Source organism: Pyricularia pennisetigena, chromosome 2, assembly GCF_004337985.1.
Source record: "Pyricularia pennisetigena strain Br36 chromosome 2, whole genome shotgun sequence".
Classification (NCBI taxonomy): domain Eukaryota; kingdom Fungi; phylum Ascomycota; class Sordariomycetes; order Magnaporthales; family Pyriculariaceae; genus Pyricularia; species Pyricularia pennisetigena.
The window spans coordinates 7,043,126-7,068,660 of NC_043741.1; the positions used below are offsets into that span (position 1 = coordinate 7,043,126).

Consider the following 25,535-nt stretch of genomic DNA (forward strand, 5'->3'; position numbering starts at 1 on the left):
TTTTTTTTCTTTTTTTTTCTTTGGTTGTGTACCTACGCGGGCCACCGAGCAGCGGAGACGTCGAGTAACCCCGGTGTGTCAAGTTTTTCTCGCTGAACCATGGGCCAGGCACTTTTAGACTTCTTGTCTCCATATCACGCTATCCTTTTGTTTTACGACGATGATGAAAAAGGGAGGATCGCGACTCGCTCGCCAAAAGAGATACCCGCACCGGTAAAGAAAACAACTTATCTGTTAATTTCGACGACCTGGGCGTCCCCGTCGTCTAAGATCTGCTTCGCGAGAAGTTCCGGCTCGATCCAGGGGGAGCATCGGGGGAAAAAAAAAGTTTTCTTCTCGGGCAGCATCGGAGATTGTCAGTAGCAGTTTTGCTCAGCTGGCAAGGACACGGGTTATGTTTGCGCCGTGCCACCGTTCGACCACAGGATGGGCAGAGGAAGCGGTTGAATGTTGCTCCGTCTCGTGTTTTGTTCATGCTTCATTTACGGAAGGAGTTTGGTATCTGGATCAAGGTTTCTTCTTTTCCTAGTTTTGCCAATGTAAATGCAAGCTCCACAGAACATTCGAAGCTCATTATAGGGCGTGTTTCGAGGAGGAAGCTCGAGTCAAAAACGTAAAGGCTGTGTTCAGTGAAGAGGAGTGCGCCATGCGGAGGGGATTGTGGTTGGCAGGACACTTGGCATACTAACTTGCTCTACGTGTTCTCATCTGTCTATCGAGGCCCTAGTCAGGGGTATGGCGGCGGAAAGCAGTCGCGGTGGAATCGTCGACTTTGTGGCAAGTGTGAATGAGTAGAAAACCAGAAGATATGGAGAATACGTATGGTATGTCTCAGTTATTTTTAACTTATTACAGTGTAGCTTGATTCTGTAGAAGCCCTCTATGTGTTCTGTCTAATTTTTCTAGTCCTTGTGCCGTCCATATCATCATTGAGCATCCGAGACTGACAATTATGACGATCAACAAACAGAGCCAAGGATAGTCCTGAGTTTGTGTCTCCAAGACCGGCACCTATTGAGGGGAGAATCGTCCGAATGGCTGAGCAGTAATCATGGATGGAATGTACGTTCTCCCACAAAAACAATCAGGCTTGTCTATTGTTTCCATCCCATGCGATACATAAATCATTCAGCAGTCGACTTGGTCCATCATCTCGAGTTCTAGAGTCTTGCCGAACAGATAACATAATAGTGCTAACTGTAGATTAAATACAATCGAGAACAAAGTAGTATCTGTTTTTTTTTGATTCACTCGACATTCGGCATAACATCATCATCATCATCATCATCATCGCCATCCCTATCAACATCCTCACCAGACTCGTCCAGCTCCATGCTGGAATCATCCTCCCACGCCTGAGCAACGAGCTCCTCATCCTCCTCGGCCGCAATCACAGCCTGCTGCTGCTCCGGTGTCAGGGTGTCAAAAACAGCCCGCATGGCATGGTGCGGCCTCCAATCCCCCTCCTCCAGCGGCACACTGCCCGCCAGCGTATCCAGCCCACCTGGCGGCGTTATGGGCCCCTGAATCCCGCGCACACCACCATCGTCGTCGTCGCTCATGTACAGCTCCTGCACGGTCGGAACCAGGTTCTGCCCAGTCTCAAAGTCGACGCAGCCCCACGCCACCATGGATACCAGCAGCTTGTCCACACGGAGCCGCCTCCTCACACACTCGGCCGAGACGAGCTCGTCGGGCTGCACGAGTGACGCCCCGCCGCGACCCCAGCCCTCGCACCGCATCACCCCAAACAGCTCCACGGGCACGCCCGCGACGGGCAGGCCGCGCTCGCACTGCTCGGCCGTCGCGGCGCCCTCCTCGAACAGCAGCTGCAGCTGCCGAAGATCCAGCAGGTCGGCGACGAAGCGCCTGCGGCGCAGCAGCTGCCAGAGCACGCGCACGCCGCCCGGCTGGCCCAACATCAGGCGGCGGAGGTCGGGGGTGCCGGGCCCCTGGACGGCGTCGTTGAACATGAGGTCGAGCTTGAGGAAGAGCAGCTGCGCGTTGAGAAGATCCTCGTCGGTCCAGGCGCGGGCGAGGCCGTGCCGACCGCGGTTCGTGGGGCAGTCGGTCACGGTCCAGAGCTTGCGGATGGTGGAGCGCGCCGAGGACGGCACGCGGTGGCCCTTGCGGGCAAGGCTGGCCACGATGTCGCGGGCCTGACGCTCCCGCACGAAGAGCATGTTGATCCAGGCCATGCCGAGGCAGAGCTTAGAGCCTGGGCTCAACTGCAGCGGCGCGTGGCCGGCGGAACTGCCGCGGCTGAGAACCATGCGGCTCCATGGCGTCGGGTTGTCTATGTCGATGCCGCGGCGGAAGTCTGGCTGGGTGTAGTCTATGACAATGTAGCCGCGCGGGTTGCGGATGAGATAGTCCCGGTACAGCTCCCAAGGGTAGGCCCGGGCGGCGGTGGGATCCAAGTGGCAGGCCAGGATGCGGCAGAAGTAGTGTTCGTTGGCGTTCCAGTTGGCGTGGAAGACGCGGCTGATGGAGTAGACGGTCAAGATGTCGCGTGGATGGAGGTACTTGATGAACTCGATTGCGAGGACTGAGTAGGAGGCGAGAGAGCTGATGAGATCGAAGCCGTTCGAGGGCTGTTGTCCAAGTATATTCCTCTGGAACCCTGATTGTGCCTGTGGTTGAGACTGGGATAAGGCCTGGAACGAGGTACTGAAGCTGAGCGAGAAGTCTGCCCGAGCTGGGTCGACCGTCGACTGCGAGCATGTACGGGCTGCATAGTATCTAGTGTTGACCAGCAGTTCCGAGCTGGCTATCCGGCGGCGTTTGTACAAAGCTGCGGCATCAAGTGCCTTTTCCGACTGAATCAGTTGCTGTAACTCGGAGGCCAGCGTCATTTCACCACCATCAGGTATCACTGGGATGGGAAGGATTGCGGCTGGTAACTGACTGCTACCCTGCGCGTCTGTTGGTATATATGGCTTTGCTGTCCTTGTTGGCGCTTGACCAGCAGATGGACGTTGATCATTATCAGACACTTGGTACTTTGTGTCCGTCTTCGAACGACATGGCAGCGGATCGTCTGGTGAAGGTTGGTCGAGCTTGGCGCGGATGACAGCCAGCAAATAGCCGAAAGGGTCATCCTCTACTGATGGCTCTCCGTCTTTCTTGTCGACCGTCTCAAGTTTCTCGTTAGTATAGCGGTCTTCCTTCAAAGCACCTGGATTTGGTTGTGGAGGCTCAGCGACATGATCGCTGTCGATGATGTTCATGGCGGCAGTGGCGCGTCTGTTTTATGTTGAAAAGGGTTGCAAGAATTTTGTCAACCGTTGAAAGCAATAGAATTTGAGTGAGGTGACCAAAGTAGAGAGATGAGAGGGTTGATAAATTTGTACTGTTGACGATTGAAGGTTGCAGCGAAACAAGCCGTTTATGGAATGCTCGGAACCGCCAATTGGTAAGATTGAACTGAGTGGAAAGTGATGGATAGGTGAATTGAACGTCGACGTACTGAAGGCACACTCCTGAATTCGTGCCCAAAAAATGCGACAGACGCCTAAGACCATACATAGCCCGGCCTGTCATCACACCCAAGTAAGTACAGCAACTAAGCGTAGCTGGCCTGGATATCTTCTAAGTTGATGCGCCATAGAGTGAAAGCCCCGAACGAAACACGAACCTTCACTGCCACCTTCACTAGTATTACTACTGATCTCCCCCATACGCCAATCTCCTCAACCAACCAAGCCATAATCCTACTTCGAGGTCTTTGCGTATCTTTTCATTCCACTCTCCCCAGATGAAGAACACACACGTTACCACCATCGGGATGAGAAGAAGTAATGTACCTGGTCCGTTTCACTTTACAAAAGTGAACTCCAGTCGTTTCGATCAATAACCCGATTTCGGAGCTGGACCGTCCTCTAGGGGCCCAGCTCATCCACCGGCAGGTCGGCGTCGTCGCGCTTAACGATCGACTCGGCAACCTTCCAGACCTGAAGTAAGTTGTCCTCTGCCGCGCTGCAGACCATCCAAGGCTCGTTGGGGTTCCAGCTAAAGTCGGCCAGATGATTGGTATGACCTCCGTGCATGAAGAGCCTAGTCGATCACCTTCAGTCAGTATACAAATATGAAAAAACTACCTTCTTGGTAGTCCGAATCGGGGCAGGAAACTCACAGTTCTGGCGGTCCGTCCTCAGCATCCTCTGGTTGTTGCTCCTCGCCGACGCGGCTCAAGTCCCAGAACAGGATCCGCCTGTCGTAGCTGCCGCTGGCAAGAATGCCAGCCTCGTGCGGGTGCCAGAACACTGAAGTCACGGCATCCCGGTGACCCTCTAGGGTGTGAATCTTGTCTTTGACATTGCGCAGATCCCATAGGCCGATAGTCTTGTCGGCCGAAGCGGTTGCGACCAAGAATTCTGAGGCGGGGCAAAAGTCTAACGCGTTGATGGCGTCTGAGTGGCCATTCTTGGCGACCAATGCCGCCTTCTCATTCGATTCCTGCCTTGTGTCGAGAATCTGCAGAGTCAAGTCGTCCGACACGGTACCGATGAAGTGTTTGACCAAGGGGTGATATTGCACATCGTTGACAACTTGGCTGTGGTGTGTGTACTTCCTCTTGGGCTTGAGGATACGGTTGTTGGGCTGAACATCCTTGAGATCCCACAGAAGCACCGTCTGGTCACTGCTGCCAGTGACAAGGCAACCTTCGTCGTGAGGGCTCCAATTGAGTCCGTAACCTTCAGCCTTGTGGCCAATAAGTTCATACTGGGGATTAGGAGTGCCCGAGGGCTGCAAGCTGTGCTTAGTCCTGTCGAAGATGAGGATCTTGCCATCGACGCAGGCTGTGGCAATGATGTCTGGGTTTTGAGGCTGGTAGCGGGCCTTATTCACCTCGCCCGGGTGGTCTATCTTCTGGGTAATGTTCCACTTGATAGCGGCCGCCTCGCTTCCCTTGCTGCCACCGTAGCCACCAATCTCGCCGCGGTCTTCGTCGTAGTCTGCTGGGTTTGGCTGGACAGCCTTGGGAATCTCGACCTCGGCAATCTGAAGGTACTCGTCGGCGGCTCCCGATGTATGCGTGCCGAGGAGGACACGGTGGATACGATAGTTCTTGCCTTCTGGCTCCTTTACGTCAGGTAACCACTGCACGGTCAGAGTCGGCCAGGCAAGGGCGGTGCTTTTCATAGTAAGTAGAGTTAGCGCAAGTGTCTGAGTAGAGCAGAAAGACAAAAGGGTGTATTCCAGCTCACCTGAGTATCATATCATAGAGAAAAGGGCTATTCTTCTTCCATGTCTTGTACTCTGATATACAAAGTCAGAAACGACAGAGCAAAACGAAGAATAATGTGAGCTAGCAAAACATCGACTTACCTTCATTGATTATCCTCTGCTCCTGATCGTAATCTTCCTCTACGTCCATTTCTATAGCGACTGGTCAGCGGGGTCTATGCTGAATAATTGAGAGAGAAACGGGTAAACAGCAACTGACCATCGGCGTCCATGGCTGGGGGAGGTGCCATTTTGGTGGGTGTGTGTGTATATCAGGGTTTGATAGACAGTCTTGTGCAATTTTTATTGATTCAATGGCCAATGGAATTCTTATTTGGCAAGAAGGGAAAAAAAAAAAAGTTGTCAGAAAACCTCCAAAGTTCGCCGACTACAAATGCGACATTAGATAGATTGACTACTTGGAGTTGATTTGGGGATGGATCGCTAGATCAAACACGCGCACCGCAGGTCTAAAGACGCGTTAACGAGGCGGTACATGGTGGCAGAATTTAGAGTTGCTTTGGCGGCGGGGTCTGATTGGCGCTGAGGCTCAACTTTGAGCGCCAGGTATTACGTAGAGTATCTATCATCTGGCTGGGACTGCTTTAGATTGAAATTGAATATTTCGTTTTATTATTCCGCACATGACTGAACTTCCAATTTAACCATACAAATGCAAAAAGAAAAAAAGGAAAAGGAGTCACAAATTCGGCCCAGGTGTCGTAGTGTTCCCGCAAGTGACATGCAAGCAAGGACCACGTCGATTGTGGATGTTGACAATGGATGTTGTTGTGAATGACAACGCAATCCCTTGCTCTCCTCCGCGCTTGGTTCTCCAGAGTCCAACGTGCCCCACCAATGACTGTCTTTGGCCCCACACTAGCTGCGATGCGCCGCCACCCGCTTGCCGCCCTTTTCACCGTCGCGCATTTGGTTGCTTGCGACCACATCTTCTTTCTCCGCCTCAATCGTCTTTTGGCGCCAACGAGGGATCAGCAACTTTTGCCAAGTTTTTTGCTCAGATCTCTTTTTATTTTCACCTTACATCCTTCGGGCTGTCGTGGTTGGATTGCTCCTGTTTATTCTTTTTTTTCTTTTTTCCGTTGCGTTTGGCTTCATCGCGCATTCTTTCTTTTGTGACGTCGGGTCTATCCTTGCATTTGACGTTGCCTTTGAAGACGTATCTAGCCGACGCACTCCACGCCAGACTGCAAGAATCCGCCAGGAGTATCAGAATCAAGGACTTCGTTCGGTGTCTTGCGTGCTTCTCTGCTGTTCGAAAAGCATCAACTAGACTCCCGTCCATTCATTCTTCGCCATAACTGCCAAGATCTTCGGTCGCTGTCAACATGGGTGTTCCCAAGTTCTTCAGGTGGCTCTCTGAGCGCTACCCGGCCATCTCGCAGTTGATCGCGGAAAACCGCATTCCCGAGTTTGACTGTTTATACCTCGACATGAACGGCATCATCCACAACTGCACACACAAGGACTCCCATGATACGTCCTTTCGCTTGAGCGAAGATGAGATGTTTATTCGCATCTTCAACTATATAGAACATCTTTTCGGCAAGATCAAACCCAAGCAGTTGTTCTTTATGGCAATAGACGGTGTGGCGCCCCGCGCCAAAATGAACCAGCAGCGTGCTCGACGTTTCCGCACTGCGCTGGACGCCGAGATGGCTCGCGACAAGGCTGTTCGCGAGGGCCAGGAGCTCCCCAAGGAGGAGCCGTTCGACAGCAACTGCATTACGCCAGGGACAGAGTTCATGGCAAAGCTGTCTGAACAGCTCAAGTATTTCGTTAACAAGAAGGTGTCAGAGGACACCGAGTGGCAGGGTTGCGAGATTGTGCTGTCGGGGCATGAGGTTCCGGGAGAGGGAGAGCACAAAATCATGGAGTATATCCGCAACGCCAAGGCCCAGCCGGATTACAACCACAATGTCCGCCACTGCCTGTACGGCCTTGACGCCGATCTCATCATGCTGGGTCTGCTAAGTCATGACCCCCATTTCTGCCTCCTCCGTGAGGAGGTCACCTTTGGCAGGCAGTCCAAAAACCAGTCCAAGGAGCTTGAGCACCAGAACTTTTACCTCTTGCATTTATGCATTGTGCGGGAGTATCTAGAGCTAGAGTTCCAGGATCTCAAGAAAGATGGTCGGATGACGTTCCCATTTGACATGGAGAGGGTCATTGATGATTTCATCCTCATGGCATTTTTCGTCGGCAACGATTTCCTTCCTAATCTTCCGCATTTGCACATCAACGAGGGCGCTTTGGCGCTTATGTTCCGCCTGTACAAGGAGATATTGCCCAAGTGCGACGGTTACATCAACGAGGGCGGCAGAGTAAACCTTCAAAGACTGGGTCTGCTCCTGGAAGGCCTTGGAGAAGCCGAGCGCAGGTTCTTTGAGGTGGACATGCAGAACGAGCATTGGTTCAGGTCTAAGCAACAGATGGAGAACTCTGAGAGCGCTCCGGTCAAGTCGCGGCCCAAGGGTCAACTCCAAGTCACCACGTCGCAGAAAAATCTCTGGAAGCATAAGATCAAGCCCTTTATCACCAAGCGGCCACAGACACCGCTCAACCTAGGGACAGGCCTCAATGCGGCAGACCGCAAGTTTGCACAGGAGATTGCCGATAGCTTCCGCCTTACTTACGAGACTCTGGCTGACGACGAAGGAAACAGGGCTATCGTACTTTCCTTCCCGAAACTGCCCGCCGCGTCTGAAAATGATGACGACGATGATGGTTTCGAGGAGGAGGGTGATGCAGCCGCCCACCGTGAGATGCTCAAATACGATCGCGCCGCTGTCGTAGATACATCTCCTGAGGAGGCAAAGGCCGCCATGGAGGTTCTCTACCAGCAAAAGTTCCAGGAATGGAAGGACAAGTATTACTCTGAAAAGTTCGAATGGACGCCTGAAACCAAGGAGCAGGGACTGCGAGAATTGGCAGAGAACTACGTCCAGGGTCTTCAGTGGGTTTTGTATTACTACTACCGTGGCATTCGGTCGTGGCCATGGTTCTACAAGTTCCATTACTCGCCCATGATTTCGGACGTCATGAAGGGTTTGAATGCCGACATGAATTTCACACTCGGCCAGCCCTTCAAACCATATGAGCAGCTTATGGGTGTTCTTCCAGACCGAAGTAAGAAGATTGTTCCCACCGTCTATTGGGATCTCATGACCGACCCCAACTCGCCCATCATCGACTTCTACCCCCGCGATTTTGAGTTGGACATGAACGGAAAGAAGCAAGAATGGGAGGCCGTGGTGAAGATTCCCTTCATTGACGAGAAGCGACTTTTGGACGGAATGGCCACCAGAAACCATCTCTTGTCTGATGTGGAGAAGTCGCGCAACGGCTTTGGCGTGGCTCTCAAGTTCACTTACGACCCGAACCTGGATTTTCAGTACCCATCATCACTGCCCGGCATCTTCCCCGACATTCCGCATTGTCGCTGTGTCATGAACATCTTTGAGCTTCCCCCCACAGAAGGTTTGGAGTACCTTCACGGACTTACGGATGGCGCTCTGTTGAACGTATCTGCACTGGCGGGATTCCCTAGTCTGGCTACGCTGCCTTATACTGCTGCGTTGGGCTTTCATGGCGTCAACGTGTTCCAACAGGAGAGTCGGAATGAGAGCATGGTTGTTACGCTCTCCGACACTGAGATGAAGACGAAGTCCTCTGCAGCTGTGATGAAGCTCGGACAACGCTGCCATGTTGGCTATCCCTTTTTGACAGAGGCCAAGGTCGTCCGTGTCTCTGATGAACTGTTCAACTACACGCTGGATACAAACGGAAAGGTCGTACAGACACCTCATCAGCACAAGGAAATGGAACAGTTCCATAGCAAGGCCCGGCGCATCGAAGAGTTTTACAGCAAAAGACTAGGCATCCTCATTGGCGATGTCGAATCTCTGGTGCATGTGGAAATGCTCAAGGGCTTGATTAAAACCGAGGAAGGTGCCACTATCAAGGAGTATGGCGAGGTTCCTGGTATGGAGACAGACTACGCACCGCAGGTCATTGTCGATGAGGTGATCAACGAAGACGAGCGGTTCATCGAGCGAGCCGCTCTACCGATCGAGGAGGAATTCCCACTTGGCTGTCACGCATTTTTCTTGGGTGAATATGCTTACGGACGGCCATTGGAGGTGGTCGGACACAAGGGTAACAAGGTCGATGTTCGGGTCTCTGTCCTCAAGAAGCCCGAGGCCGACTTTGCCAAGAACATCATTTTCCAAGCGGAACGTAATAACAGATACGTGCCGTCCTATGCCGTTGCCAAGAGTCTTGACCTCCACCCCCTCGCTCTCAGCAGGATAACAGCATCATTCTTTGTTTACACCATGAAGGGCAGCTTGAAGGTTAATTTGGGCCTCAACCTCAAGTTCGAGAGCAAGAAGCAAAAAGTGCTCGGGTACTCGAGGAAGTCGGGTTCGGGATGGGAGTTCAGTCCGGCTACGATCGGCCTGCTGGCACAGTATATGCAAAAATTCCCGGATCTCTTTGCTGGGCTCAAGCGACTACCGAGCGGCAATGAGATCAAGGACACGGACATTTGGCAGGACGAGAAAGTGGCGCAGGCGCGTGTGAAGGAGATTGGCGCCTGGCTCAAGACGATTGAGACGAGCAAGTTTGAGCGTGTGCCGCTCGATGCCGAGCAACTTGACTCGGAAGTCGTCATGGCGTTGGCAGCATCTACAGACCAGCTTAATCTCGCAGCCCCTGAGTTTGAAGCCAAGGGACTCAAAGCAGTACCCCGAAGTGCGCTGCTCAAGCCTGAGGACGCCGAAGTACGACTCGGAAACCAGAACTTTGCATTGGGTGACCGCGTTGTGTATGTTGCCGCGTCCGGCAAGGTACCCATCGCAGTCCGCGGCACCGTTATTGGCATTAGCCGCACGCCGACTGCCAAGCTACTTGACATCGTTTTCGACATCACCTTCATGAGCGGTGGCAGTCTGGGAGAGCGATGCCCGCCGTTCCGTGGCCAGACGGTTGCCTCATCCACCGTGCTCAACCTGACCAACAGGCAGGTCGTGACGGGAAGCAAGGCTACCCTTGCGCGGAAGCCTCTTGCCCCGTCCGTTACCACACTTTCTGGTGGCGTTAATGGTGCCAATGGACTCAGGCAGATGAGAGATTCGCCGACACCTCCCCCGCTTAGAGGCTCTTGGAGAGGTGCATTGAACGGAAGCAGCGCAAACGGCGGCGGCCGTGGCAGAGGAGCTGCGGGCGCTGGCTACAATGGGACTCAGGGCCCGCGTAACGGTGGGCCCTTGCAGCACAGCTCATTGGTGTATAGGCCCGCACCAGGAGCGGATGGTCATGGACAACAGCAGCAGCGTGGAGGTCGTGGTGGGGGGCGCGGACGTGGTGGTCTCGGATATGACAACGCCGCAGGTCAGGCCAACGGCTACTCCGCACACCCCAACGGTAGCGGGGCGGGCGCTTCGCCGATGCCAACGCAGTCATACAACAACGTGCCGCCGCCCGCAAGCCTGGACACATCATCTGGTCGCGGTAGGGGCCGCGGCCGTGGGCGTGGAGCTCGGGGCGGACCAAACATGGGTGGTCGCGGAGGCCAACACGGACGTGGGCGCGGCGGCGGTGGTTCAGGCGCTCCGCGCGGCACCTCATCTTAGATGGATGGCAGGTTGCGGCGTTGATCGGGGACAATCTGTGAGGGAACCACTTCTCGTTCATGGTATATGTTCAGTTTTTTTCCAAGCGATAATACTTTTTTGACAGCCTGTCATAATTTCTGCCTACTATTTCCTGTTCAATATTGTATAGACAGGGGAAGCGATTTGTGCGTCTGGAGCTAGAGATCACGTTCAGTAGGAGTGTGTGATTCTTATGACAGTTATGAATACTGTGGGAATGTTTCTGTGTCGTTTGATTAATTGGGGCAGCACTAGTGTCATCTGGGGGGGTTGGGTGTTTGATACAGTGGGGATCATATGAGTGATAGATGGAACGACTTCATTTTGATATAGAGGCTCTCAAATTCATGCCCGTTATGACAGATAGATTCAACACTATCAAAACTCAGTTCATTCACCACAACATTAGCACATCTGATCTGGCCCTCACTTCAACTTGGCCCTGTCAGCGAACGCGACAGAATTATACATTGACACCGAAAACAGTCTTACCATCTTGGCAAACTCTACTAAAGGTATTGTCATTGAAGAATATTTGAGCCTAAATTGAGTTTTTATACTCTGCCCAGAATGTTTGTGCAGGACAAGAAAAAAAAAATCCAACAGAAAAAATCCCTTTTTGGCAGCCCGTTTTATTTTAGCGCCATATCTATCTAAGCCTTCTTGGTCTTTGGAGTCTCCTTGACCTTGATGGCGGGGAGAGGGAAGGGTTCGCTGACGCCCTGGTCCATGGCCTTCCACTTTCCAATGTCGCGGACTTGGTTCCAGGCGAGGACGCCGACCCAGGGCTGGACGTTGTAGTGCATGCGCAAGCGGACCTCTGGGGTCTGGGCCAGCTTGCCGCTCGGGTGGGTGATTTGGTACTTGGGACGTTGGTTCTTGAGCTTGAGGATTCCGCTGTTTTTTTTTTTTTTTTATTAGTTGTGCATGTCAGTAACGAATCATGTGTTGAATAGGATATGATTTGGTACAAGGTTGGTAGAGATGGAAGGCAAAATACAAGGGAGACAAAGACTAACCGGCTCGGATCAATCGTCTTGCCGGCGGCGCTCTTCTTCAACTTCTTGAGCGTATGCGGGCCCAGGTTTGCGAGGTGGTCGGAGCTCGGGCTGGTGATGATGCTATCCCAAATGACAGCCTGGTTGGCAGCCGTCACATTGCTGCTGCTGCTGCTGCTCCTGCTGCTGCCACGCCCATCCCACTCGGCCGTGACGTAGACAAAGACCTGCTTGGTGTTCCAGGTGAAGAGGCTCGATAGGTCGGCCTCGAGGTCGAACCGGATCGAGGCATACTCCTCCTTCTTGCTGCTGTAAAAGTGCGGGCGGCCCTTGTTGACCGAGACGCTGGTAGGGCGGAGTGTCGGGGCAGTCGGCGTCCGCTCCGAGAACAGATCCGAGATGGCTATCACGGCGGCGACTACAAATGCCACCGTCGTGAAGAAGCCAAAGGTATTTTGGAGCCGGACTAGTGTGGAGTGCATCTTGTGAGCGTGTGCGGGCGCCCGGAAGGGAAAAAGCCCGACCTAAGGGCTGCGACTGGATTTGGGGGGGTGTTCTGTTCTTTTTTTTTCTCGTTGTGGATATTCAGCTAATAGCAATCGATTGTTTATGTCAGGTCCTTTCTCAATGCCAACTTTACAAATGTGCAAGGTTTGTTGTTGGGCTTGGATTCGTTGGATCGCAAGATTCTGTCCTGTGGTTTTGCAGTGGTCGTAAGGCCACGTTTGGGTGGAGTCGAAGGATGTAACTCGCGTTACTGGATTTGGAGCTTACTGGGCTTACTGCGTAGGTGTTAGTTACTACTTACAGGCAGGGATGCAAGCGACCCCACATGCCCCACGTCCCTTGAATAGAATCGAGTGGGAATTGAAATGTAAGTGAGCCGATCAGTAATTAGTGACGTTGGAGAAATCGTTTGCAATTTCTCGATATAAAGTAGGTAGATCTAGCACAATGCTATTGATTTAGTGTACATTAGAGAAAGCCACACCTTTCCCCCTTTTTCTCAAGGGCCCTGGCTAGTGCAGACTGACACCTGTCTCATGCCACTGCGGACGAAAAGAGCCGCAAGCATTCCACCAATGCCACAGAATGTTATCTATCGGCTTCGCAAACTAGCTGTAGCTGGGTAGTGCTGTAGAAGAACATTCTGGACCACAACCCACCATCGTACGATATCATGATCAGCAGAATGTCCGGTAATCTTTCCAGCTCTGCATAAACCTACAGCGATAACTGCCATAGTTCGCCCCCGAAGGGAAGTCGACCGTCCAAGTTATGTGACACTTTCTCTCGCGATATGGTGAAACCATGTTTTGCCAGAGATGCAAATGGTCTTGGCGGTGGCTACTCGCGACGTTTGCCACAGAAATTTCTTGGCGCGGTTTCCCGGACAGCTGAGTAGTGAAAACATGTAGTCCCTAATGCGCCTGGGGTCACCATAGTTGAAGGGTATAGACAGCCGGCGTGAGGCCGGAACCCAAATGCAAGTATGCAGAAAAGGTGCAGGGTCCCGAGCCAGTTGTCAAAACCATCAGGTGAAACTTTGTCTTTTTTCGAGTCGCGACCAGTTGTGGCATAGACAGACAAGGCGGTGTTTATTCACACCCCCGACTTCGCGCGAAGCAAAAAGCCCTTGACAGCCACAAACATCGCAGAGATCCTCAATCATTTGCCCCCAAACACCCTATCAAGCTCGGCCCCAGGGTCATCGTGATCCGGTGCCGCCATCTCGCTCGGCCCGCCCTCCTGCCCGGGCCCCGGTCCAGGACGCAAACTCAGCCCTTCCATCCCGTCTGCCAGCTTGCGCTCCGGCTCGAGGATCCTGGCCTCGCTGTCTAGCCAGCCGGGTGCGACGCGCCTCTTCTCGGCGAGCTCGCGCGCCCGAATCCGCTCGTCCAGCGCCCGCAGCTCGGCCTCGGCGTCCGACTGCAGCTTTGCCACGTGGGCCTGCAGCGCGCGGCACGACGCCACGATGTCGTCCGGGTGTGCGGCGTGGCCCGTCCCTGAGACAACGTACCGCGGCTTGTCGGTCTGTTGCTGATGGTCGTCGGTGCTCGGGTTGCCGCTGGTGGATGAGGGTGGCAGCGATGAGGGCATGGCGCGGTAGGTATATGGGAGCGTTGTCGCCTGTGGGAGTTTGATGAAGGGAGACACGGTGAGTGGTACCTGCTCCAGCAGGGGGTGGGATCCTGGAATGAAGGATGTTTGTTAGTCGGCTACGAGGCTATTGTTCGTTTTGGAGGTCGGTTAGGACTGACTGCTGTTCATCGTGATAGTGGGTAGTTTGAACTAGCTGCAATTTATTTGTTCTCCCGCTTGTCTTGATTGACTCTTTATCTTGTAGGGGAAAAAAAACCAGTCTTCAAGATGGTTTAGGCAAGGAGCATATAATGATTCCGGCGTTGATGATCCAAATGTAAGTCTCAAAACTTGGGGCGTGATTGAATGACGGGATTTCCCCACACATGGCGGGGAATACGCCTGATGTCACATGGCGATAAAAGCTAAATTGCCCCGATAAGAGCTACGATTGCCAATTGCCTCCTAATCCTGTCGGGGAAGCTCCAAACCTGCGGCGCTGTTGCCCTGCCAAACTCACGACAATCAAAACTCTGCTTGTCTACTTTGCGAGTAGTCAACCAACACCCGTTGCGCAATTGCCAGTAACCACCCACCCCCTCTTTACTCCTCTTCCTCCGTTCGCAAAGCCTCGCTGCACCACCCGTCATGGAAAGCCTCGCCGTTCTCACAACAATACACAGTCCACCCAAGGTGGACGACTTCACCCCGCTCGCGGAGCACCAGGAGCGCACCCCGGCCACCTTCTTCGGCGGCAAGCCCGTCCTGCACTACCACGCCGCATCTGCAAAAGCCCTGGTCCCTGCATCACAGAGGCGCAGCTTGCCGATATTCCGGACTGCAGATGCGGCAGCGGGCAGCGATGAGGACGCAGAGGCGAACGTTGAGCAGACCGTTGACGTGTTTGTCAATTCCTCGTAAGAGAAGCCGTCTCATCTGGGATCAACCTGTGACAGTCCCCTCCCTCATTTGCTAACTATGTATTTTGCACCAACGCCCACAGGACACTCACGATCTTCAGTCAAGACGCTACGATTGGGGTCCAGATCCCCTACCCCCAGATCGGCATCCACGCCATTAAGACCCTCACAACGCCACCGACCGCGCCGTCGCCAACAGCAGGAGCAACGTCAGCCGTCTACATGCAGTTGGACCTGCAGTCCAGCGGCGGCGCCGACGACGACGACTTCGACACGGTCGAGCTGACCATCATTCCGCCCGCCCCAACCACCGAATCGACCCCGGCCCTATTCGCCGCCATATCCGCCTGTGCCGAGCTGCACCCTGACCCTGCCGACGCCGATGATGATGACGACGACAATGACGACAGGATAGTCTTTGAGTCGGCCGCAGGCTTCGAACCGGGGTCGGGCATCTTCAGGGGCGCAAGCGACGGCGGCCTGCCGCCCGCCATGCCCGGGAGCTCGGGCTGGATCACGGCCGACAATGTCAATGAGTTTTTCGACGAGGACGGGAACTGGATCGGCGCCGAGGAGTACGACGCCGACGAGGGCATCAGTGGTGAACTGGGCGAGGGTGCTGGCCGCGTGAGGGGCAGGGATGAGGTTTCTGGCGCTGAGGAGGTGGCGGCGGTAGCGGCGAACGGTGCGCAAGGCCCTAACGGACAGCAGAATGGGGTCGATGGTGAAGATCCAGAGAGCAAAAGGCAGCGGACGGACTGATGAGCTTGCTCTTTGGCGTGGCTAGGATTGTATACAAGCACCAACTGTTTTCAAAAAAGGGTGTGGGTTTTTGATAATGATGACGAAGGAAACTGACCAAGATAGATACCCAAATAAGTATGATAATTCGTTTTAGTGTTGTCGAGGGAAAAAAAAAAAAAAAAAAAAAAAAAACCAAAAGGCTTGGTGTCCTAGCAATCATCCACGTGTTGCTCGGGACGCTCCAGGTCTGGACTCTTCTTGCCATAATGGGGCAGTGTCAGTGACGAGTAACTCCATGCAAGCACGAGAGCAGACAAAGGATATTGCAAACACAGCAAACTTCGTCATCAGGAGTTGGTACGGCGTGTAGGGTTCACGAAATGCAGGACGGATAAATGCGGACAAGTGGTAGACTGAAAACAATACCAATAAATAACAACAATTAGAATAACAAAGGCTCAACAAAGAAAAGGTCTTCAACCAAACAGAAAGAAATGAAAACAATCCTCCAAAGAAAACCACAAGATTAAAAGCTGCGAGGCTCGTTGGATCCTTTTGCTAACCAACGCCCCTGAGACTGGCACGACGCCATTTCCTAAACTTTTTTTAGCCGCTTTTCCGCCGCTCCCCTATTTCAAGTATCAAAACACGCGTTATGCTGTTTCCTTCTCACAGGCAGTGGAACTTTGAAGGTGACGAAACAAAATAACGGAGAAACAGTGTTGTAGAGATGTACGATATGTTTTTTGTCTTTCCGTCTCCACCCACCAAGAGCACCAAACAAAATTCAGTCTGTTTCACTCAAATGGACGCCAGCCAAAAAAAATACCCGCCCATTCCATCCTTTGTCTGAGTAATGCCTGATTGCGCAAATGCCAAAACCCTATGAAAAAGTACCGACCAGCCGGCCTCCGCCCCGGTGCTCCCCGCCCGCCAAAGATATCATTCGCCAATATATTGATGAAACAGCAGAACAAAATGACAAGAAAATCACCGCCCCCGACACCAAGCTGTGGCCCTCCGTATGTTGCTTTGTGTGAAAAGTGAAATGTACGATCTCAAAAGATATGTGAGAAAGGATGTGTGTAAGTGTGTGTAAAAAAAGAAAAAAAAACCAAGAGGCAAAATAAAAACAAAATCAATCAATAAACGGTCGACGTAGATAAGAGTGCAGTTTGATGTTGGCCTCCGCAGCAAGCTTGTACCCGCTGATGTAGCTGCTGGAGGTAGAAAGAAAATGGTCCAAACTTGACAGGCAAATAAATCGCAAGATGCATCTTCTTCTATGTGCTTTGCATGCTTCTGTGTAGCTGCACCCCAGTTGATGAAGAGAATCGGGGGAGGGCAAGATACGAAACAATATGACAAGTAGGAAAAGGTTATAAGTGAAGCTCCCTAAGCCGATCAAGAGATGCGTCGCATTGTCATGGAAAAACTCCCATCTTGTATGTTGTGTAGCAGATTAAGTAAGGCCGTTTCCCGCGGGACTTTTATATCCTGTTTAGGAAACTTCAGAAAACGACGATCTTTAGGCGGGCGACTTGCTTGGAGGCACACCGCTTCCGTTCTGTCTCGAGTCGCTTGCGTTGACACTCAGGCTGCCCATTCCAGATGATAGGAAGGCAAAAGGATCATTCTCGCTATGCCCGTAAAAGCTTGAAGGACCGGGACCGGCAGAGGCAGGTCCGTTGGAGGCCGACTGGAATGCTGCCTCGGCAGCGCGACTGTCAAAGGGTCCAGCAGAATGAATGCCAGGAGCGGGGGCAAAATGCGTGTTCAGGGACGGGTATGGAGCGCCACCTCCAGCGAGGCCAGAAGGGAGAGCATATGTGCTCTGCGGGCCACCGTACGGTTGACCGTAGTTACCGCCAGACTGATACCCGGCACCACCACCTGAGAAGGGTCCTGGGCCACCAGGAGTAGGGCCTCCCATAGAGGCAGGGCTCATGTAGTTTGAGGGTGGCTCGACCATGGGCGAAGGATAGCCCGAGTCACCGACAACGGCAGCCGTAGCACGGCTTGCACCACACCGCAGACAGCACACGTTCTTGGCGAAGTTGTGGTATCCGCAAATTTCGTTGCCACACTTCCAGTCACCCGCACGGAAGGGAACAACGCCACCACCTCCACCCATACGACCACCTCCATGCATGGGTCCATGGTGACCAACGTGGTGCTGAGGCGGGGGCATCAGAGCCGGAGGGCCGTAGCCACCACCTCCTCCTCCATATCCGTAACCCATGTCACCACCTGCAGGTCCATTATTACCGGCCGGGTACGAGCACCGGAAGCAAGCCGTCCGTCGTTGGAAGTTAGAGAAGCCGCAGGACGGGCAAGTCCAGTCGCCAGGACGCGGCCGATTCTTACTGGGTGGGAAGGGTGTGAGAATCTCCGCCGCGCGATCGAGGACACGGCTGGATGAGGGCGACACCTCAATGGCCTTTTCGTTCAGAGCTCTACCGTTCATGCAGAGACTTTCGGCGGCCTATATCATGGTTCATGTTAGTTTCGCTTAGACTACAAGGGGTGGGACAAAAGCTCCATTGTAGATCCACAGAGCTTCCAAAGCATACCTCTTCATGGGAAGAGAAAACAGCGAATCCCGTCCCCGTAGGTTTGTGTTGTTCCGGGGTTCGCAGTGTCCAGAAAGCAATGGGACGTCCGCCAAATTGGGTGAACCAGCTCTCCAATTCCGACTGAGTAGTGTCGTGTGGAAGCCCTGACATGTGAAGAACCTTGCTCCTTTCCGACAGAAATGCGCGGACGTCGGCGCGAGCATCGAGAGGCCGCGTCAAAACATCCGGGTGGTCTTGCAAAGGTTGCGATTTCCTGATCAGGCCACGCAGCACGCGGGCCAGCGTAATGGCCTCATCCATAGCGCGCCTCGGCGAGGCCGGAGCCAATGCCTGGAGGTGAAAGGGCAGGTTGTGTTTTATGGGGGCGCTCGACTGCACCGCCTCTACTTCCAACGCGGCGCATATGTTGGTCAAGGTGCTCGTGGCGAACGTCAACGCCTCGGGGTGATGCTGAAGCCATCGCTGGTATTCGGTTCGCAGGTCGAAGGTACGGGAGTGTTGAAGATACGGTGGCAGGACCACAGACTTGTCTCGTGCTTCTCTGGGGAGCTGAACACGGAGATCCCAAGCCTCAAATGTAACAAAAACGAAATCGAGGTTCTGCGACGTCAGGTGCTCCGAGGCAAACGCGTCGAAACGATTAATTGCGTCGCGGAAAGTGCCTGCGTTACGCACATGTTCCCAGGTCAAAGTGGTCAGGCTAGCTATATGCATGGGCAAAGTTAATTGTCAGCAGAGTTGAATCGCAGTGACGTGATGCATATCCCCGTTCCCTTCTCCACAGAATGTACCAGAGTAGCCATGGTGCCCAGGTGGGATCTGTAGTGGAACGGAGAGTATGCAAATGCAGCGATTGACTTACTGCAAAGAGGAGTTATCGGTGTGTTCACGGGCTTGACGAGAACGCTCTCGTGGTGTAGCTGTGCGACTCCCTATCAGATACTAGCCCTGCAAACCATCGTGTAGAAACCTCATCTCACCTCCTCAAGAGTCTTGGCGTCCAAAAGAATCCAACCAAGCTCTATAACCTCGGCCGAATCCTTCGTGACGTAGACTCCGTGCTCGTCGCAAGTAGTGGCGGCGTGAAGGACCACGTATCGGTCCACCGAGAGAGGCGTCTGCATGCCTTGCGGGTTTGCCATTATGGCCGGCCGGAGCAATGGATACCGAGTAGGCAGGTCCGGTGTTCTTGTTCAAGGTCGCTCGAGACTGTCATTCGTGGTGACGTTGACGTTAACTCCAAAATCCCCCAACCCCCTTGTGATCTTCTTTGTCGTTGCAGGTACGGCGCGGCACGGTAATGTAGTCCAGCAAAGCTGGTGAAGCGCAGAAAGAAAGAAAAAAAAACCTGAGGCGGAAAAAAAGGGACCAAAAAAAAAAAGTTAGGTAAATGACTGACTGTACGCAGGCCTCTTTCTGCTGAGTTAAACAATGTCCGGTCGGGTGACTAAATAAAAGCGTCCAAACACCAAACAATGCCAATGCGCAAGGCTAAGGGAGGTTATGAAATGACCCAAACGACGACGTTGGCAGTACGAAGCTCCAGAAGCTGGGTTTGTTTGCAGCAGGGCCAGTCGGAAGTCGGGAATTTCAGGCTTGAAACGTCAAGCAATGAATGAACAGGAGGGACCCAGAAAGGACGTGGCAGGCTGGCAGGCAGGCAGGCCTTCAATCGAGTGGCCTCGAATTTCTTCTCCCAAACGAAAAAGGACAAAACTAGCACAGCGCGCGCACACACACAACGCACACGCACGCAACGCAACCCTTCGCCAACGACTCTGAGAATTAGGTGCTAATGCAAAACGAGATTGGGCCAGAGAAGGCGTTGGGTGAGGTGGCAAGCGGAGGATGGCGACAATAGTCGAGTCGAGTAGAAAAAGGAGCGTTGGGAAAAGCAAGCAAGGCAAAGAAAAAAAAAAGCCGGCCGTGGTCGTGTTTCTTTCTGTTGCAATGCTAGACGTGGTGCGTGGGGACAGGGACCGCGCGGAAAACGGGTCGGGTTCAACGGACCACACCTTCCCAAGACCACAGTCTTCTTGGGGCTGTCTGTCAAATAACCAGGGCAGGTCAAGTTAGATTTGGGTGTACCTAGCTAGCATCCACGGGAGATGTTCTGGGGTGGAGGAACTGGAGGTTTGGTCTTGGCTTCAGCCAATTGCACACAACGTTGATGTTGCGTTGCGACGAGCTTCTTGGGGGGTTCGGGTCGCGGGTTAGAAGCCGAACAGTGGACGGGGAGATGAGCCGGCACAGTACAGTATGATGTGAACAGGGAAGAGCACAGAGGGAACCCTGTCCCGCGGTGCCATTCATGCCTACCTAGCCCACCTATTATTATTATTATTATTATTATTATGATGATGATGATGATATTATTCCGTGCACCTTACGATGACATTTGTACTGTACAGTGAGCGCTACTCGAGTTTTAGTGGTAACTGACCGGTGTTTACATGCCTGCTGTTTCGTTAGATAGTCTGTCGACAGCACGCACGTAGCGAAAACGAAAAACCCCTTGATGTCCTCCAGCTTGTCGCGCGAGTGGACATCGGGCCATGGATGTCAGGGCAGGCCCCTCGCAACCGCCTGCGCCGTCGCATTTGGCCCATTCAACACTGCTGGGCTAAATTTCCGGCGGCTCGGCAACAGCTCTCTGCAATTTACAGCGTAGCCCCTTGCGGGCCCTGGAGGTCTTCTCGAAGATGGGATGGAAGCCAGGGTGGTAGATGGACAACTGCTGGGTGGAGGAAGATCGACATCCAGTAGCAGCCTGCTCTAAATTATGGCACGGGATTTTGCACTAGCTAGTGCGCCGTTCTGCTTCACCTACGGAAACGTGTGGATCTGGACAGCTCTACAGTACAGTACAGCCTGTGCCTAGACAGGATTTGGGGAATCTCGTTCGCTGCAGAACTTGAACAACGAGGTTGATCTTTTAGCGTCCTTGAGTCCAACACAAATTGCCAATTCGGTCAGACTGGTGGGCGGGGGACAGCCACCAACAGCCATAATTATTTTGCTCAACCTCAAATATTGTGAGAGCATAATCATGATGACGAAACCGCCGACCGACGGAGCAGAAAGCACTATTATATGAAGTGTGGATTGAAGAAGAAGCAACCGAGGAAGAACGAACTCAAATTCAACAATACTGAAGCATACCTCACACTTTTGACGAAGTATGTTCGTAGATATGTGACCACGCACGGCTGATGATAGGCAATCAAAATCACTCAACTCCGGGATTAACAGCCATCAACCACGCACAAAGGGCCGTGCGATGCTCACATCTTCGCGTGGAATACTTAGAAAGCTACCCTTCGTCGCATGGTCACCTCGGCGAGGACATGTGGTGTGAGGTTGCTTTCAATCAAAATACAAGCTAACAGCAAATATCTTGGGGACCTCTTTTCTTTTTCCCTATCCTGGAAGACGCCGCGGCGAGGGCGTTCGATCTCAATTTACTTTTGCAACTCCCAGCATGTTGATGCTCCATTTTTTTTTAAATTTTTTTTTTTTAACGCTTGACCTGCATTCACTGCCGATTGAATGGGGCACTATGGTAGCTGTCAAATCCTATCGTCAGACAATCTGAGGGAGGGATGCTCCGGTGCCCAGTACTTCGTATTACTCGTGAGCCAAACATAGCCTCATAAGGGGGCAAGGGTCTCTAATTTCGCAACGTCTGACAGAAATTATTTAACCAGCAGCACTACAAAAGTCGGATGTGTCCATGCGCTCACTAAAAATTATGGCCGTATAATTCGATAGAAAGTGTAAGAACACTATCATCCTAGATAGATACGATTCGTCCGTTCTTGCACAGTCCGTCGATATCATCTACCGGCATTTCTTTTCAGGTGAAGAATATGGCTACCAGCATGAAGCATGGTACCCAAGACAGACGTCCTAACATTACTACTGATCAGCTCAACCGTCAGAGATGATCACAGTGAAAATACCGATGGTTGTCAATCTCAACAATATACGTAAACGTCTGATCACATCCCTGCCACTCCAGCCCCTAGCCCTGAGGTTAGTTAGCTCAGGGGAACAAGTTACATGTCCCATCCCAACTTCCAAAGGGCTTTTATTTCCCGATTTCACCCAACCGGGCTAATTTAGACTGACGAGCAAACAGTGCATTTCGTCGAACGGGTAACGGCAGGACCCCGGAGATGACTGCTACGTTTCCAAGTCTTGAACAGATACTTGATCTCAACACTACGCAGCGCGGAGGTCACAACCTAGGTCCAATACTATTTATTCCGCTGCTAATCGGCCTTTTAAGATCATGATGCGCTATGTTACCCACCTAGTTGAGAAGAAACAAAGGAGAGGGCAAACCTGACTCTGGCTAGCTATGATAGGTTGGTAGGCTTGGGTCGCTCGATCAAACTGCCGCGATGTGTATAACTTCAACAGGGGTGGATTCAACTTGACCTAGTGGGTTTGTAAGGTGTTGGTTGAAGGCATTCCCACGCCAGGTCGGTAAAATAACTCAGGTCCATGGATAGGCACCCTAACCATAGTAAGTAGAAAAACAAATCCCGCATCTAGCATGAATACATATCTGTTTGCTCGATGGCAGTTTGGCATGGAATTTTTTCATGCTTAATATCTTAATATCCCTGGTTATAGGCAAGGCAAGGAGTTTTGGTCGGGGCCATCTGCTTACCCTGCTCTAATTACTTGGCACCTATTGCCGGTACACTGTATTTACCTACCTACCCTGTACTGAGCTTAAGTTGAAGCTTAAAGTCACGTGTGATACGAGAATTCATCAGGCTGCGCGATAAGCCCCCCGCCAGCCAGCGCAGAGTCTTGGTGACGTAGTCCACCTGATCGGATGTTGTAAACGCGTCACAATTGTCTGAGTCAAGAGGAGACATACGAGAGCTAATTTGCTTAGTGTGTAGTAACAAGTTAGAATAAGGCAACCATCTATTTCCTTCGCATCACGGTTCTGTCATCACAGTTCTTACTTTCTTTGCTATACTTGACTAGAAAAGACAGACGAAAACATAACAGAGTCGCGCCCAGAAACCTACACAGAAGCAAAACAATACAATACATACGACCAACAGCCAAAATGGGTGCCGCTTCAGCAATCTTAATGGTGATTATCACCATCATCTGTAAGCCTCTTGCTACATCCTTCTTGAACTGCTGCAGTATCTGCTGGAAGGTATATTAGTGCAGCGCACCTTGGCTGCCAAGAATTACTGACCTTGGCTTGCAAATCACAGTCCCACCTCTCGGAGTCTGGATGGTAGCCGGCTGCGGCGCCGACCTTCTTGTCAACATCTGCCTGACAATCCTAGGGTATGCTTCTCCATCATTTTCTTCGGCCATCTCGCCTAGACTGTGCCCTCCTCCCACTCTACTTGGGACGGTTTTTTGCTGATTGGATCTCCGCGGTGTGAAAAATCTCGCTAGGTACATCCCCGGTCACCTGCACGCCTTTTATCTCGAGTACGTCTACTTCGACCGCCGCGAGCAGGCGAGGGAGGGCCGCTTCCAATCCGGTCGCGCGCCGGGCATCTATAGCGAGAATGTACAGTCGGGTGGCGGTGGTTACGGAACCATTGTCGAGCCTACTCGTTGAAAAGGGGCCTTGCGTCAGGATGAAGTATAGGACATGCCCAGGGCAGTGATGCTACCGGGTTTTCACGTTCGTAGGTGTTTTATGGCTGAGATTTTTGGGACAAAGGAAAATCAGAATGGACAAAAGATCATGGTGTCGGTTGGTACAGACTTTGTACCTTTTGGACGCTGCTTGATTCGAGACTGCACGCTATGGATATGTTGATCCTGGGCGATGGAGACAAATATTAGTTTGAGCCTTGAAGTTTATACTTTACCCATCGGAAAATTCGATGTGTCTATTTAGCATGCAGTATCTTGCTTATTTGTCTATTAATGAAAATAATTGTCATTTTGCCAAATACCATGTAAGATCGCCACGGGAGAGGAGAGGAAAACAACTCTATGCTTAAGTAAAGTCAGATTCCCTATTATTTTGGGGATCATCCAAACGATCCCATTCTCAAAACAGGGACCGCCCTGTTCAAGGTTGTAATTAATACTTACTACTCCGCATTTGTGTTGACAGATCTCTGGTCTAGGATCCAGGGTTCACGGAGTGAAAGTCGGATTTATATTGATACGTCTAGATATGTAATACTTTTATCGAGGTTACATATTTGGGTAAATGACAACGGTGAGTTGCCCTCTCACGGAATGTTTAATTTATAAATTTCAAAAGTCTTCTTATTGGACAGAACTTATTGTTGCTGCAAAGAGGGGGTTCAATTGATATGCATAGTTGACTCTCAAAAAAAAAAAAAAAAAAAATTGTGTGAGGGAGGCAGCGGAGCAAACTGAAGGCCGCCAAGCACCAATGGATTGGGACATATGCAGGGGCAACGGTGATGCAAGAGCGAACTGCCTAGGAACAACCTAGGTTCGGGGTATGTAAGTACACGTCAACAAACGCATCCCCGCTCTTGAGGGGGAGGAGTAAAGTGGTAAAAGACCAACAGATTGTCAAAGAAAGAGATTGGGCGGGATGAGCGTTGCAGAAAGGAGCTTTCGGCGTGCGCCGTAGCTTTGTCGTGGTGGAGCGGAGCTGCTCTCTCAATGCCACGAAACAAATGAATATTTTCCGGTGCCAGCCCCGGGCGATGCATGCATGCATGTATCATTTTATCAATCGCCAATGGGCAGGGCCGACTCGGTTCTTTATTCATTTTATTACACATGTGGTTTCTCTCTACTAATGCTTGCTCGGTAAAAGAATGACGGGAGCGGAGGATGGCAAAATGGAAGGAGCTGGGCCGAAAAAAAGCAAGCGGCCGCCCAAGTCGACCCTTAGGAGGGCGGCCACGACTTCATGCAGCTCGCATTGCCCCGCGCTAGCCAATGATATGTTAGGGGTGCCACGCGAAGGCGAGCAAGCTATTCCCAGGTTTTCTGGCAGCGAGACGCCAATGTGCAAAGCTCCCCCATTTCAAACACGATTTGTGGGCAATGTGATCACCGGCTCCCGTCGCTTGTTCGAGTTCGAGAATCCATTTGTTCCCATCCGCCGATTTCCTTCACTGTTACCTCCATCTCAAACCTGTTCAATTATTAAACGAGTTTCTCCAATTTCCCTACAGTTACATCCCACCCTCCCACCTGTCCCTGTCTACCGTACATCTGTCTATCTGTCTGGTGAATTACAGTACTACCTCTCGCAAAGAGCAAACCTAGGAATCAATATCCACCTAGGGAGCTTGTTGGTTTCCAGGTTCCCTTCCCCCA

At 52.2% G+C, this 25,535-nt stretch overlaps 8 protein-coding genes across 8 annotated transcripts; 3 read left to right on the forward strand and 5 right to left on the reverse strand.

The window, feature by feature from the left end:
* Positions 1 to 1,247: 1,247 nt before the first annotated feature.
* PpBr36_01966 (uncharacterized protein) lies at positions 1,248 to 3,230 on the reverse strand (the record flags this gene model as incomplete). The annotated part of the gene is made up of 1 exon (XM_029889150.1): positions 1,248 to 3,230. The coding sequence occupies one exon, from the start codon at positions 3,228 to 3,230 to the stop codon at positions 1,248 to 1,250; it is 1,983 nt and encodes a 660-aa protein (XP_029751228.1).
* Positions 3,231 to 3,881: 651 nt separating this feature from the next.
* Positions 3,882 to 5,480, reverse strand: PpBr36_01967 (uncharacterized protein; the record flags this gene model as incomplete). The annotated part of the gene is made up of 5 exons (XM_029889151.1): positions 3,882 to 4,056; positions 4,136 to 5,137; positions 5,211 to 5,262; positions 5,332 to 5,382; positions 5,450 to 5,480. 5 exons carry the CDS (start codon positions 5,478 to 5,480, stop codon positions 3,882 to 3,884), a joined length of 1,311 nt encoding a protein of 436 aa, XP_029751229.1.
* A 1,098-nt stretch (positions 5,481 to 6,578) lies between these two features.
* PpBr36_01968 (uncharacterized protein) lies at positions 6,579 to 10,886 on the forward strand (the record flags this gene model as incomplete). The annotated part of the gene is made up of 1 exon (XM_029889152.1): positions 6,579 to 10,886. One exon carries the CDS (start codon positions 6,579 to 6,581, stop codon positions 10,884 to 10,886), a length of 4,308 nt encoding a protein of 1,435 aa, XP_029751231.1.
* A 674-nt stretch (positions 10,887 to 11,560) lies between these two features.
* On the reverse strand, positions 11,561 to 12,387 carry PpBr36_01969 (uncharacterized protein; the record flags this gene model as incomplete). The annotated part of the gene is made up of 2 exons (XM_029889153.1): positions 11,561 to 11,804; positions 11,927 to 12,387. The coding sequence occupies 2 exons, from the start codon at positions 12,385 to 12,387 to the stop codon at positions 11,561 to 11,563; spliced, it is 705 nt and encodes a 234-aa protein (XP_029751232.1).
* Positions 12,388 to 13,573: 1,186 nt separating this feature from the next.
* Positions 13,574 to 14,176, reverse strand: PpBr36_01970 (uncharacterized protein; the record flags this gene model as incomplete). The annotated part of the gene is made up of 2 exons (XM_029889154.1): positions 13,574 to 14,097; positions 14,167 to 14,176. The coding sequence occupies 2 exons, from the start codon at positions 14,174 to 14,176 to the stop codon at positions 13,574 to 13,576; spliced, it is 534 nt and encodes a 177-aa protein (XP_029752334.1).
* A 459-nt stretch (positions 14,177 to 14,635) lies between these two features.
* Positions 14,636 to 15,669, forward strand: PpBr36_01971 (uncharacterized protein; the record flags this gene model as incomplete). Its single annotated transcript, XM_029889155.1, has 2 exons — positions 14,636 to 14,904; positions 14,991 to 15,669. 2 exons carry the CDS (start codon positions 14,636 to 14,638, stop codon positions 15,667 to 15,669), a joined length of 948 nt encoding a protein of 315 aa, XP_029752333.1.
* Positions 15,670 to 17,179: 1,510 nt separating this feature from the next.
* PpBr36_01972 (uncharacterized protein) lies at positions 17,180 to 19,369 on the reverse strand (the record flags this gene model as incomplete). Its single annotated transcript, XM_029889156.1, has 4 exons — positions 17,180 to 18,136; positions 18,225 to 18,931; positions 19,090 to 19,147; positions 19,208 to 19,369. 4 exons carry the CDS (start codon positions 19,367 to 19,369, stop codon positions 17,180 to 17,182), a joined length of 1,884 nt encoding a protein of 627 aa, XP_029750549.1.
* Positions 19,370 to 23,319: 3,950 nt separating this feature from the next.
* Positions 23,320 to 23,835, forward strand: PpBr36_01973 (uncharacterized protein; the record flags this gene model as incomplete). The annotated part of the gene is made up of 3 exons (XM_029889157.1): positions 23,320 to 23,365; positions 23,477 to 23,552; positions 23,667 to 23,835. 3 exons carry the CDS (start codon positions 23,320 to 23,322, stop codon positions 23,833 to 23,835), a joined length of 291 nt encoding a protein of 96 aa, XP_029750547.1.
* Positions 23,836 to 25,535: the final 1,700 nt, after the last annotated feature.